General features: G+C 41.2%; 2 protein-coding genes across 2 annotated transcripts in view; both read left to right on the top strand.

Annotated features, from left to right (window-relative positions):
- Positions 1-4,750, top strand: part of TMTC1 (transmembrane O-mannosyltransferase targeting cadherins 1) — a 255,687-nt gene extending 250,937 nt beyond the window's left edge. Inside the window, exon 20 of the mRNA XM_032855161.1 lies at positions 4,462-4,750. Coding sequence (XP_032711052.1) covers positions 4,462-4,602 — 141 coding nt within the window. The 3' untranslated portion in view covers positions 4,603-4,750. The remainder of the gene's footprint in view (positions 1-4,461) is intronic.
- Positions 4,751-10,011: 5,261 nt separating this feature from the next.
- Positions 10,012-13,373, top strand: part of OVCH1 (ovochymase 1) — an 84,301-nt gene continuing 80,939 nt past the window's right edge. The window contains 2 exon segments of the mRNA XM_032854651.1: positions 10,012-10,032; positions 12,499-12,954. Coding sequence (XP_032710542.1) covers positions 10,012-10,032; positions 12,499-12,954 — 477 coding nt within the window.

Genomic DNA, 13,373 nt, shown 5'->3' on the forward strand with positions numbered 1-13,373 from the left:
ATTAGCCCCAGGGGTACAGGTCTGAATTGCTAGGTTTACACACGTCACAGCACTCACCATAGCCCATACCCTCCCCAATGTCCATAACCCCACCACGCTCTCCCTACACCCCTCCGCCCAGCAACCCTCAGTTTGTTTTGTGAGATTAAGAGTCTCTTATGGTTTGTCTCCCTCCTGATCCCATCTTGTTTCATTTATTCTTTTCCTACCCCCACCAAGCCCCCAACGTTGCATCTCCACTTCATCATATCAGGGAGATCATATGATAGTTGTCTTTCTCCGATTGACTTATTTCGCTAAGGATAATACCCTCTAGTTCCATCCACATTGTCGCAAATAGGGAAGGCCTCACTTTAAAAAGTGATTTTGAGGGCTGCCTGGGTGGTTCAGTGTGTTAAGCCTCTGCCTTCAGCTCAGGTCATGATCTCAGGGTCCTGGGATCTAGTCCCGCATCGGGCTCTCTACTAGGCAGGGAGCCTGCTCCTTCCTCTCTCTCTCTCTACTTGTGATCTCTCTCTGTCAAATAAATAAAATCTTTTTTTAAAAAAAGTGATTTTGAGTAGAGACCTGAAGGGGAAAAGCCATGTGGCAAAACAGGGAAAGAACATATGCAAAGGTCCTGAGGTATGAGAGTACCTGCTGTGTTTGAAGAACAGGGAGGAGGCAAGTAAGATGAAATGGTAGAATCTGGAGTCAGAGTTAAGTCACAGGGCAGGATCATGCAGAGCCTTGAAGGGGAATGCAGGGTTTTTGGCTTTTATGCCATGCTGAATGAGTTGGGGTCCTTAGAGGACTCTGAGCAGAGAGATGCCATGGTCTGACATGTTTTTAAAGGATCGCTCTTATTTAGCTAACCTATTTTCAGGCTTCTATCAGTCTTTATATTAATAAAACAGTAATATAGTGATTAGCATTTAAATAAAAGCCCAATAGGATTTACTATTACGTGGAAACTGGTCACTCTCAGAAACACAACAAAACAGAAAGGTAACTCGTGATTACATAGCTGGAAGGGGATAATGTGACTGAGAGTTGTGCTCTAATAGAGGAATAAACAGGACATTTATCAGAGCAGAATATCCTGAGCTCTGATCTTAATCATCTCCCAGGGTGTCTAGCAATATGAACTTACTTAAGCTTGATCATAAATCACATGGAATAAATTTTGGAAAAAAATACCAGAAAGAAAGGGGACACCTGGGTGGCTCAGTCAGTTGAGCGTCTGCCTTCGGCTCAGGTCGTGATCCCAGTGTCCTGGGATCGAGCCCAGCATCGGGCTCCCCGCTTATGCGGGAAGTCTGCTTCTACCTCTCCCTTCCGATCTCTCTCTCTCTCTCTCAGTCAAATAAATAGATAAAATTAAAAATATTTTTTAAAAAATACAAGAAAGAGGGAGGGAGGAAGGAAGAGAGAGAGATAGAGAGAAAGAAAAGTAACGTAATTTTAAATATTTAAATAATATATTAAATAGTTATATTTTAAAATAATATGTTCAATATGTTTTTAGATGACATGGGCCTGCATTTAAAGCAGTGGGTTCAGTTGTTAGTTTAAAAAGTATAATAAGTAGGAACACCTGGGTGGTAAAGTTGGTTAAGCAGCTGACTTGTTTCAACTCTGGGTTATGAGATCCAGCCCCATGTTGGGCTCAGAGCTCAGCATGGAGTCTGCTTGGGATTCTCTTTCCTTCTCCTCCGCTCCTCCTGCTCATTCTCTCTCTCTCTCTCTCTCTCTCTCACACACACACACACACACACACACAAACAAATCTTTTTTTAAAAAGTACAGTAAGTACACTCAAGACTTTTCCAAAAAGTCTGGAAATACAAGTAGAATAGTATGTTCATTGAATTCTCAGATTAACAAGTGAGTCCGTTGCTTTAAATTTAGAGGTACTTCCCCTGAAAAGGTATCTGGAGATTGAAGAAGGATCTATTGAGTATATTATTTTGAAATGTAGTGAACACACTAACTAAAAATTATTTTATGTGGTTTTTCGTCTTTGCAAACATCATGAATTAGGCTGAACAGTATAAAATTGCTATGTTTGTAATTGAAAAATCATCTAATATCAGTAAATTCATTATGATACAATCCAGAATAAGTATATAGACCGGGCACATGATTTGGATATGGTCATTTAGATGGTACCATTAGGATGCAAGATTATTATGAGGTCCTGAAGAGAGAGTGGTCATTATCTTTCTCTTTGCACTGCCAGGTAGTGTGTCCATCAGGTGGTATTAGCTCTTTCCAGGCTTCTCTCCTTCCCTGAGCCCAGGTGAAACTTAGGGTACCAAGGGCTGTGGTAAGGTTGCAAGTTAGAATAAGGCTTTGCCAGGTCATGGCATGAAGAGATGAGAAGGGAGTTGTCTCTTTCTTATACTGCTTGATAATAAAAGATAATTATAATGAAGCTTCATAAAGGATGAAATGGATGGACCAAAAAGGCTAAAATACATTCTTTATAATCAAAGAGTTCTATCAACTGGACCACATCACCACATAGACTACAAAGTACTATTTTCAGTACTGCTGTATGTGCATTTTCATGTGCATCATACGGAACTCTCCATGGTGTCAGAAGTGTTCTATAGCTGTACTGTCAAAGGCAGCAGCCACTAGCCCATGTGCTTGTTGAGCCCTTGAAATGTGGTTAGTACAACCGAGCAACTGAATTCTTAATTTACCGTAATTGATGGAAGCTTAAATAGCCATGTGGAGTTAGATAGCACATTTCTAGAAATTAGGTAATTCAGATTCCCTATCTTAGCATCTCAGAACTGGGGACACTGAATCAAGGGATATAACTTTAAAAAAAAACAAGGCTTCCAGTTTAATCAAGTAAAGAGCAATTTGAGGGAGAGAAGATAACTCTAGCAGTAGATTTTACGTGAAAGGACAAAGAAAGCTGGTAATCAGAGAAGGAAATGCCAAGGCATTGGGCTGAGGCCTACATTCAGAGAAGACTCTCAGCAGAAAAATTTCAAAGTCGGCTGTAATATAAACATATTTTGAGAGCACTCAGTTGTCTGCACATGTGTGCTAAGCCTAGTAAACATCACAAGATACTTGGAAGATAAATGCTGGAGTTGATGAAAAATAATAACAATTGAATAAAGCAAATCCAGGGTCTCACCTCTTCAGAATTCTGTTTAGCCTCTTAAGAGAATCAGGGCTAATCAGAAATGTTTTCTGATTTGTGCATGTGTCAGAACCTGGATTCCCAAAGTTACAATTTCCTTTTCTGTCATTTCCACTCTCCTTTTTACCAATATGACGAGAAAGTACTGTAATAAAGGGATGGTGTTTACTCAACCCTGGATGGTTGTTTAATAATGACAACAATGGTAGCATTGGACTGAGGACTCACTATGTGTCAGCCTGTCTGAGCTCTTAACACACATTAGCTCTTTTGGAGGATAGTTAAGCGTTCAGTAAATATTAGTTGCTGGTTGCTACATAGAACTCTCACTTAGAGATGCTATTTTAAATTGTGTTGGGAATTCAGAGAGTAACTGGTTTTTATCCGCATGGAGCTGTAATGGAGAATAAAATAGAGCAAATTGAAATGCGGGGAAATGAAGATAACTCTTAACACTCAGAGTTCTGAGACGTGGCAGGACACAGATGTGAAAGAGGGTGAACCAAATAAGGAAAGTAAAATTTAGTAGCAGAAAAGGGCCTGGAAAACAATAATTATGACTAATTTGTCTGGAACCATCTGGAACAGGCACACGTCATTTCCAGTTAGAAAGCCATGGAACAAAGCAGATGGGGGCCAACAGAGGGTGATGACCGGTATCTTTAGCAGGTCAGGGGTGCTATGGCTTCTTTCCTGCTTTAAGAGGATCCAGCAGGTTCATATCGTCACATACCTTAGGTAAATTTGACTCCATGTTCTTATCAGTTCTTTTCACTTTATAAAAACTTATGTTTACATTAAAGCCCATATTAGGTAAATCTTGCTTCTGTGTTAGTTGGATATTAAAATAACTTCCACCACTAAATAGGTCTAGCAGATTCCAAACTATTTAATCATCACTACTTTTGAATTTTCCCACAAACATCCCTCCCTTTCCTCCCTCCCTCCTTCCCCCTCACCCCCCATCTCTAGCCATGGCTCCATTTGATTACTAAGGAATAGTACCAACCCCACGAGAGCCCTTTGAAATGATAGCCTCATACCATACATTAGTAGAATCGAAAATCTGTTTTTCTGCCATTTCACCTTACAGTGTAACTCTTATCCTTCACATTCTCCAGCTGGCCTGGTACTTAAAACAAATGGATTCTCCAAAAGCACCAAAAGATAAGGATAAAATTACCCATGCAGACAGAGTTTCCTTCTGAGGACATTCCTGTTAAACTTGGCCAGAAGGTCTGTCTCTTAGTCTCCCCATTCTCCAAGAGCGTTCTGATGGGTCAGACTATAATTGTCATCTCTCTTTTTCCCCACAGGGAAACTATGTGTCCGCAAGAGCTTATTACAAGAGAGCCTTACAGCTGGTTCCAGACAGCAAACTGCTGCAGGAAAATCTTGCCAAGTTGGATCGCCTAGAGAAACGATTACAAGAAGTTCGAGAAAAGGATCAGACGTAGCCGTGTTTGGCCCAGTCTTGAGGGACAGTGCTGGTGCTTCTGGAAGAGGAAGAAGTGTTGGAGGCCTTCACCTCAGCAGGGGCACAACAGAGAAGCTTTCCGCTCGCTCTGAATTTGGGGAGGCACGTTTTGGGATGCCCGCTGGTAACCGCTGGTAACCGCTGAGGGACTTGCATTTCCACGGAAGAAGACAGTAAGCAAGGGCTCCATCTGAGAGGAAGTAAAACAACTACTACACGTTTTGCAGATTTTTGTTGGCTTTAATTCCAGATTTCCCTTCATCTGTTTCTCTGCTTTTCCAACCTAAGAATCTAATTCCATCTCAGTGTAGACTTTTATGTCCCAGAAATACAGAGGCTTAAATGCTCTGACGGCAGAGCAGCTCTTCCTTGTGAGATGAGATATGTCATAGAGGAGACAATCTCTGGGATAAACCATCTGGGTAATTCCACCAAGAGGTAGCTCATTTAGTTCTCCAGAACTAGAAATGAGTATCTAATAGTTTTTGTAGAATCTTCTGGAATATTTGGGGGAAAGGGTGTGGTTAAGTGAGCTTTGTCTAATATCCCCCTGAGGATATTGCTAGAGCCCAGTTGAAGAGTGAATTAAATTCACTCTGATGCAAGCTTTTCCCATTGCCCGATTCAACAAAAAGGAGGCTTCTGGGATTGTGTATGGGTATTCTCATCCCTGGGGGAAAATCAAGGATCTTGGTTCCTCTAATTTCTTTATGGAAATGTTTAAGATTATTTTAATTTTATTACAAGTATTACTAGAGTAGTGATTCTGCTCTAAGATTTCAGAAGTGCTTTTAGAATCATAAATGTTTCTGACTCCACATACATTGTTATTTTGGTGGAGAAAAAAATAGTATATTCTACATGAGAAATATTAAAGATATTAACTAAGAGAAATGCTCTACTTTATTATCTTAACATTCAGTCATCCAGAGATTTATTATTTTTTTGAAAACTATATTTAATCACTGAAAATGCTATACAATATATCACAAAAATCTTCATAGGCTATGAAGAGGATGGAAGAGAAGCTCTATTGATTTGTCTACTGAAATTTAATGAGCATTCTGTGCGTTAGAACATGAGTGATGGAAATCCAGAGTTCTTGGTTCTGTATTTATAATATTGGAGAGTTCTTGGCGAATGCTCAAAAAATCTAGGGGAGAAAAAAGTCTAAATTCATAATTATAAAAATACATATTTATATTTAAAAGACAGAGGCCAGCAAAGTGGAACTTAACAATTTGACATTTGTTTTTAGTGTTATTTATTTTGTAACTTATAAAATATTTAATATATATATATATATACACGCAAATTTTTTTCTCTGTACATAGTGGTTTTAATAGCAGCTTTCAGAACTGATCATACAGAAATCACAAATCTGAATTACAATGTAAAGTTTTAACAGCCCCTCAAAAAATTTGTATTGATGATTCGCTTGCCAAAGCTAAAGAAATTAGGAAGTGGAGTTCATTGTTTGGGTGGCAATATATTTTGAAAGTGAAGAAGTTGGAACACCTGATTCTAATTTGGTCATCATCATAAATTTAAAAAAAAGAAGAAGAGGAGGAGGAGGAGGAACCACTCTGGAGAGTGCTGTTTGCAGGCTAAGCCAGGTGGCCTACAGATGTCATAGCCCAAAGGTGTGTGGATTTCACTTGCTCAGGCCAGGATAGGGTAAAAAGCCTTCTTCTTTTCAACACTGCCCCTGTGTGTTATGTTTTGTCAAGGTAAGTCTAGTTAAAAGAACTTCGCTGTAAAGGGATGATGCAAGGCATATTTTAAATGCAAAGGATTCCAGAATTTGAATTAACATACATGTGTTTGTATGCATCAATAATCCAACAATGTCTATATATTGCCACTGTGATCTTCTGTTTCTAGTAGTCTTTTAACCTTATATGTCATAAATTTGTCCAAGATTTTCTTAAAATATTTTCATTCTCCTCAAAATTACACTTTTATAGTCCTAAGGCCAGGAAATGTACCACAGTGTTCATTTTAAATTATCAATCCACCCCCAAATTGGGGGGGAAAAAAAAATGAAGCCCTAGCTAAAAAACAGTATCTGAGACTTAAATCACAACTTTTTAAAATAATCTGTAACCAAGACTCACACCTAAGAAGTTAACAGAAAAGACTAAGTCCCAGATTTTGAAAAGCAATTAATGCCTTACTTGAAATGCCGCTAAAGGTATGAGAGTACATTAGTGAGAATGGTTGAAATGGCGTTTATAGCCTAAAAGTTTCTGAGGGAAGGGGTCACATGGCCTTCAGGAGACTTGTTCTACCTTCTTTTGGGTGCTTTTCTCTCTACCCATGTCTGTCTGTCTATTTGTCTCTCTCTCCCTCGCTCCCTTCTCCCCATGCCCCTTAGCCTCCCTTCATTCTGCCCCCCACCTCACACTGTCACTCTGGCTCATTCTGTGCACACGCACTGGCATCTCCTTGAATGTGAAAAGTAAGCACCGTTTGTTGGGTCAGATATTTTTATCTGGATTTAATAATGCCACTGAGATGTAGCCAATGAAATAGTTTTCATAGTTAAATGGTGCCTAAAAGAAAATAAATAACATGTTATTTTTCAAAGATATTAAGTGTATTTTATAACTATTTTTATTTGGTTCTTGTAACATGAAATACTATGTGGAATTCATTCCTATCAATAAAATCAGAGTGCCGTGGCTAGTTGTGGACATACATCCAGAGTCCCTTACTAAAAGTGTGCTTGGCAGGAGAGTTGCTGTCCCCTTTCTGAGATGGAATGGCAGAGCTGGCTTCATGGGCCTGAGGTTCATGTGGTCCCTGGGGGTCCTGCTCTCAGAAGGCCCCTGTGCTTGGTTGAAGGCCCTGCTTGAAATTCTTAATAATTTTGAAAGAGGGGTCCTGCAATTCCATCTTGCACTGGATCCTTAAATATGTAACGTGTCCTCGGTGGGAGGGAAGTTGGCTGAGGACAAGACAGGAGATGCTTTAGTCTGGCTGAACACTTGATCCGGTGATGAGAGTTTCATTTGTGACTGTGTTCCTCTGAGCAACACTCGCTTTTTTTTCTCAGCTACATTTTGAGTCCCTTGTGTACATATATCCCCCGTGTACTGCCAATCTAACCTGTCCTTCTATCCTACCTAGAACCAGTCCTCCTGGCCTTTAAGATTCCCATTAAGTGGCAGTCCTTTGATATAGGAGCCATGAAAATGGCTTTACAAGTTTATTTCAACCTTAAGAATTCTTCAGGATTTTTTAAGTGATCCAGATGTTTTCCAGCTGTTAACAGTATTCGTAAAACACAGTTTAGTGATGTAACGTTAAGTAAACCAAAGATTCAAATACCTTGGAGGAAAAGAAATTTTATTTTAGGGAATCCTGAGATGTATATATTCTTTTGGGTCTGTTTGTTTTGAAGTTCATCACAAAACAAAGACAAAAGCCAGCACTTTAATGACAACCTCCTATAGTACGTCACAGCCCCTAGCATAAGACTGACACTCATCACAGGTCATACCTCACTTGATGGAGGGGTTTGTAGTGATTGTACTGTACTTCTCAACAAGACTAAATGAGAAAATCCAAACTATTCTTTACCAACCGACCCACAGAAACTATAATTTGAAGGAATAAAAATGAATGTGTGGTTTCTTATTGTCTCTACTAAACATTCCAGGCCCCTCAGATCGAAGAACCGCATTCAGCTGATAGTTAAGAACTGTTCCTTCACACACAGGGGCTCTCAAGCCGGGTGGGACTGCAGGATCACCTGGGGCCCTTGGGCAGTCTCTGAGATGCTGGCTGCCTAGTCCAGATGCTAAAAATGCAGCGAGACTAGAGAAGTAGGCTAACAACTTTAATAGAACTTTTATGACTTTTACCATGTTTCTCCATTTTTACTTTTAAATCTAGACTAAAATGAGCCAAAGAATTCTAAAAAATAATCCATGGCACAGTTGATTGTTTGAGACTATTGTTTCAAGTTTGACAGGTGGGGTGGGTGGGGGCAGTTTCCACTGGTGGCAATTGGACTGTAATTTGACCTCACATTTTCAGAATTCTTCACTCTCAGATGGAGAAGAATGTGTATACACCAGACAAGGCACCCAGTATGTAAAACTCATTGGCGGTGTTCATGGCGTAGAGTGTATGCCTAGACTCATGTCTCTGTTTTGATTACACACGTCAGCTTTTGTTAATTATTTCTTCTTGTACTCATTAGAATCTGTTTTTGAGGGGAAAATAAAACATTTGATCTCATGTGTGAAGGATGTGCATCTTAGATTAATAAATCTATAGGGTATTCGTAATGACAGAGCAAATGTAGTTATGGGTAGTTGGTTTGTTTTTAATTTTTCACCTAGTTTCCAAATCACATTTACTTTGATTAAATTGCATGTTGGTATCTCCCAATAATAGCAAAAGGCAACTATCTGACACCTCTTGGTATTTTAAAAGAAGAAATACCTGTCAAATCTTGCATTTAGGCTGCAGTTGAGTAAGATAAAAGCTCACAATGCCAAATATATAACATAAATTTTTATGATTCTTCTTGATGTTTTGTTGTAAAAGAAAAATATGTTGAACAGTTCTTCAAAAAATAGAACTTCCTTCTTTCTTTTTGGTTGTGGTAGCCATTAACTTCAAGAGAAAAAGTATCTATAATCAAAGGAGTTCTTTAATATCAGCAAAATAAGACAACAAAATTGATAATTTTCATGCCTATCAAATGGCTCATATAAAAATGTGTTATTTTTGTCACCAAAGATCCATTCAGCTAAAACCTTTTAGGGCATGTAGCTCATAAAATCAGCATCCATCACATTAGTCATTATTAGATCACCATTTACCCCAAGATGGAAAGATTAATCTATGTCCAGAAACCCAAGAGTTTCTTCCCATTCTCAGTGGTGCAAATGGTATATATTTATGTCATGTTTGGAAGTTTCCAGTGTGCATAACATCCTTTTGGGGTTGCCTTGCTGGCCCAAAGGAGGGGTGCCCCGGTCCCAGAATCAAGAAATCTGGGTGGTAGGCCTGTTCGGCTACAGAGGAGCCGCCCCACCCTGGGCAGGTCACCAAGCCTCTCAGCCATGTCTGTCACCCAGGGAGTGACTGGTTAGTTCTGTGAAACTAGCAAGCTCTGTGTGTCTCCTGAAACCAGACTGAAAGCCCTTTACCTCTGAAGAGATAACTGATTAGTGTTGCCCTTCATTTGAGAAATTAAGATAATCACCGCCACAAAACACACAACCATAAGTGAGTGCACTGTCCAAGTGCTTTCATATTACAGAGATACTCTTATTTTGCAGTCTATACACATAAAAATTGGTCATTTTGTTATGTGTCAGGGGGAAATATTTTTAAAGATTTCCTTCAAAGGAATTAATCTGTAGAAGCCATGGCTTGCTTTTATAATGTGGTAAGCATCTGACTTGGTGACTCACGCGGATCCCTCCTTTTATCAGGGAGAAAATGACTTGCATTGTGTTCTTTGTTCATGTTTCTTATTTCCTACTTTGATCAGTTATATATAAATGTACATTTTGTTACTTGTGCCAGCTAGAAATATATTTCCCGTAAAGTATTTCTCCCATTTAAGTCTGATTATGTATGCTCTGCTTAGGTCTTTCCAAAATGAAATTTATGTAAATGTGTATTTTATATAAAATATAATGAAAATAATTATGTCTGTTTCAATCTCTCAAGTGCTCAGCAATTAGTACCCATTGAAACCCATGTCGCTAGCTGACATGTGTCAGCTTTAAAAGTGTCTGCTTTAAAAGAAAGAAATCTTCCTTCTCCTATTCATTCATTGCATCGCAGTTTTGTGTGTTTCCTGTCTGCTCTCTTTCCCATACCTGCAGTGACTGTTTCAGTCCTTATGTGCTCCTGATCTCTTCCTCTCATCTTGCTGAATAGATGCCTTCAACCTCTCTGCAGAGCATAAGTAAAAGGTAGAAAACATATTCTCTCAATACACTGCACTCTACTAACTATAAACTTCCCTGTACCCAATTCTTCCCTCCCCTGTTACGACAATGGAAAAGGGACCTAGGCTCTGGATTTTGCCTCTTGTGAGGTTTCAGTCCATCCCTTCACCTCCCTTTTTCATCTTTAACTTCTTCCTTCTACCGGCTCATGTGAATTCTATTCTATTTTAAAACATGGATACAGGTAACCACCATCAAAATCATTTGGGAAAGAAAAATGTAAGCCCTTCCGGTATTTCTTTTCATCTCTAACTGCTACCACATCTCTTTGTTCCTTCTCAGCTGAGTTATTTGAGTGAACTGTCTTCACCGTTCTTTCTACCTCCACCTTTCACATTCCCTCTGCTCCATAATGTTCTGTCCCTGCAACAAATAAGTAAATGAAACTTCGGTTTCCAAGGTCACCAAGAATCCCCTTAGTGCTGAATCTTGGGCCTTGTGGGACTTCGGAGAGGGTTCTAGAGTTCAGGCCAGTAGTTTAGCAGGGATGGAAAAATTTGTTTACACAAGACCTTGTTTGTATAGAAGAAGAAGAAGTAGGTATTTGGGTCTCTCTGGAGGATCTGAGCTTTTATTGGAGAGTAGTTTGCCCCTGGGGCAAGGGAAGGTTATGGTATTCCTGGTAAGATCATCAGAGTGAAAACAAAATTTAAAGGTGGGGTGGTGAGTACCCCAGGTCAGCCAGCCACCATAGCTGGGGATTCCCTTTGCAATGCTCAAGGCTGGAGGTACAGAAAGGCTGCTTACCTTACCAAGACCCCTCCCAGTGTCCCCTAGACACCCTAGCTAGAGGAGTCCTCTACTTAAACTTTTGCAAGATGTCCTTACTTAAATAAATAAAGCCGTGCTTGCTATTCTCAAGAACAGTTCAGTCCAATAGAACTATGTGTGATGATGGCGTGTCCTCTGTATGCTCTCCACTAGGCACTGGTGGCTATTGAGCCCTTGAAATGGAGCTGGTGTGTCTGAGGAACTAATGCTTTTACTGTAGTTAATATTAATTTAAATAACCACGTAGGGCTAGTGTCCACTATTATTGGACAGTGACCCTCTAGAGCTTCTTGATGTTAGATGGGACATAAAAATCAGAGAAACACCTTTCATGTTCATACAAGATTTGAGACTGTTTCTGTTTTCAGTGCCAATTGGATTCTTCAAGCTTTTCACTGGAAGGGGCCCCTTGATCTCTCTCCTGTTCCCTTCTGCAGTTTTAGGGTCATTGCCCCCAGCTGAATCTCACCTGCTTGTTTCTGTACCTGCATTCCCTCCACCTTGACTGTCTTCTGCTTTCCTGTCCATCTGTCCACCACCTGCCTGTCTCCCTAATTTGTATACTTCCCACCTTAGTTAAGGAGCTTTTATTTCTATCTGACACAAAAGTAAGACAACTGGGTCTGGGAGATTGGTGTCTATCTTTGTTATATATAGAATGTCCACTGAGCTTTGCCCTAATTTTTTGGTACAACACAAACCCATTATAAATTCTGGCTTTCTTCCTCTCCCAACCTCAAGTTATCTTACGACAAAATAATGCTTCTAGAAAAACTATGCTGACATATCAATCTTACCAATGAATTCATTTTAATAATCTTACATGATGGATCCTACCGCTTTGGCCCATTCCACTGAAGCTAGTAACACAGCCACCCAGGAAGGGGATGGCAGCTGTAAACCTGATCTTTCACAGCCACTCTGCATATTCTTGAATGCCAAGGGCTTCAACAAGCTTCTTACAAGGTGGGGCAGTCCTATTAATTCCTCAATAAGCTTCCATGAGTCTTCCTCTTTTCAGAAGGGGGCCTGCCTGTGTCTTGGATGGGTGACCAGCTTCTTCACTCTGGCTCAGGCCACCCTCCCGGGGCTGAGACAGAATTCCCCTGTGCTGAGCGTTCCAGGCCACTGATCCCCTTGCTCCCGGGATCACCGGCGGATCCCCCTGCACACCTGTGGAGGCGCGGCCTGGTGGGAGGAGGGGCGGCTGCGGCCGGGGGACGACCAGGAGGATTGGGAGGGTAGGGGTGCCGGAGGGCAGCCGCAGCTGTGAGCCCAGCCGCGTGGGGCAGGTGCGGCCCCTCAGCGCCCGCTCAGGAGTGAAGAGCGCCGCGGGCACTTCCGGGAGGGAGGGTCTGCGCCCTGGGGCTCGCTGTCCCCACGCGGAGTCTGCAGCGGAGGAAGGGGTGTGGTCGCCGCTCTCGGGACCATGCCGGCAGCCCTGGGGCTGGGTCTGCGCTCTTCTCACCCCTGGCCTGCCGCAAAGCCTCAGCGAGCTCGGATCCCCCCCGTGGAGGCTGCGGGCGGGGGCTGAGTACTGGCGAGGGAGGCTTCTTTACTCCCTCAGCCCTGAAGGAAGGGTGAGGGGCTGGTCCAGGCGGGGAAATTCTCAAACACGGGCTGCGCCAGGGTTTTGCGGGGGCCAAGAAAAACAAGGCTGTACCCACCTCCAGTCTAGCCCAATTTCCAGAGACAAATAACTCAGTTCCTTAAGACCTAATGTCATCCTCCCCTCCATAAACAAAACTGAAGGAGGCTGAGGTAGAAGGAAAAGTAAATAAAGTTAAATTTCTTCTAAACCCAAATCTCACTAACAAGGACGCTTGATAGCAAGAATGTGACATTCCACCAGGAAACTCCCAATTGTCTTCATGCTAGTGCCTCATTAAAGGGAAAAAAGGCCTTGGCTTGATAGTAGCCAGGCCTTCAATATCCTGACAGTCTTCTTTACCCTGATAGCCCTTCTGAACACCCCCTTTGTCCTCACCCACGGCTGAGT

The sequence above is a fragment of the Lontra canadensis genome, unplaced genomic scaffold, assembly GCF_010015895.1.
Source record: "Lontra canadensis isolate GAN:19392208 unplaced genomic scaffold, GSC_riverotter_1.0 scaffold9, whole genome shotgun sequence".
Taxonomy (NCBI): Eukaryota; Metazoa; Chordata; class Mammalia; order Carnivora; family Mustelidae; genus Lontra; species Lontra canadensis.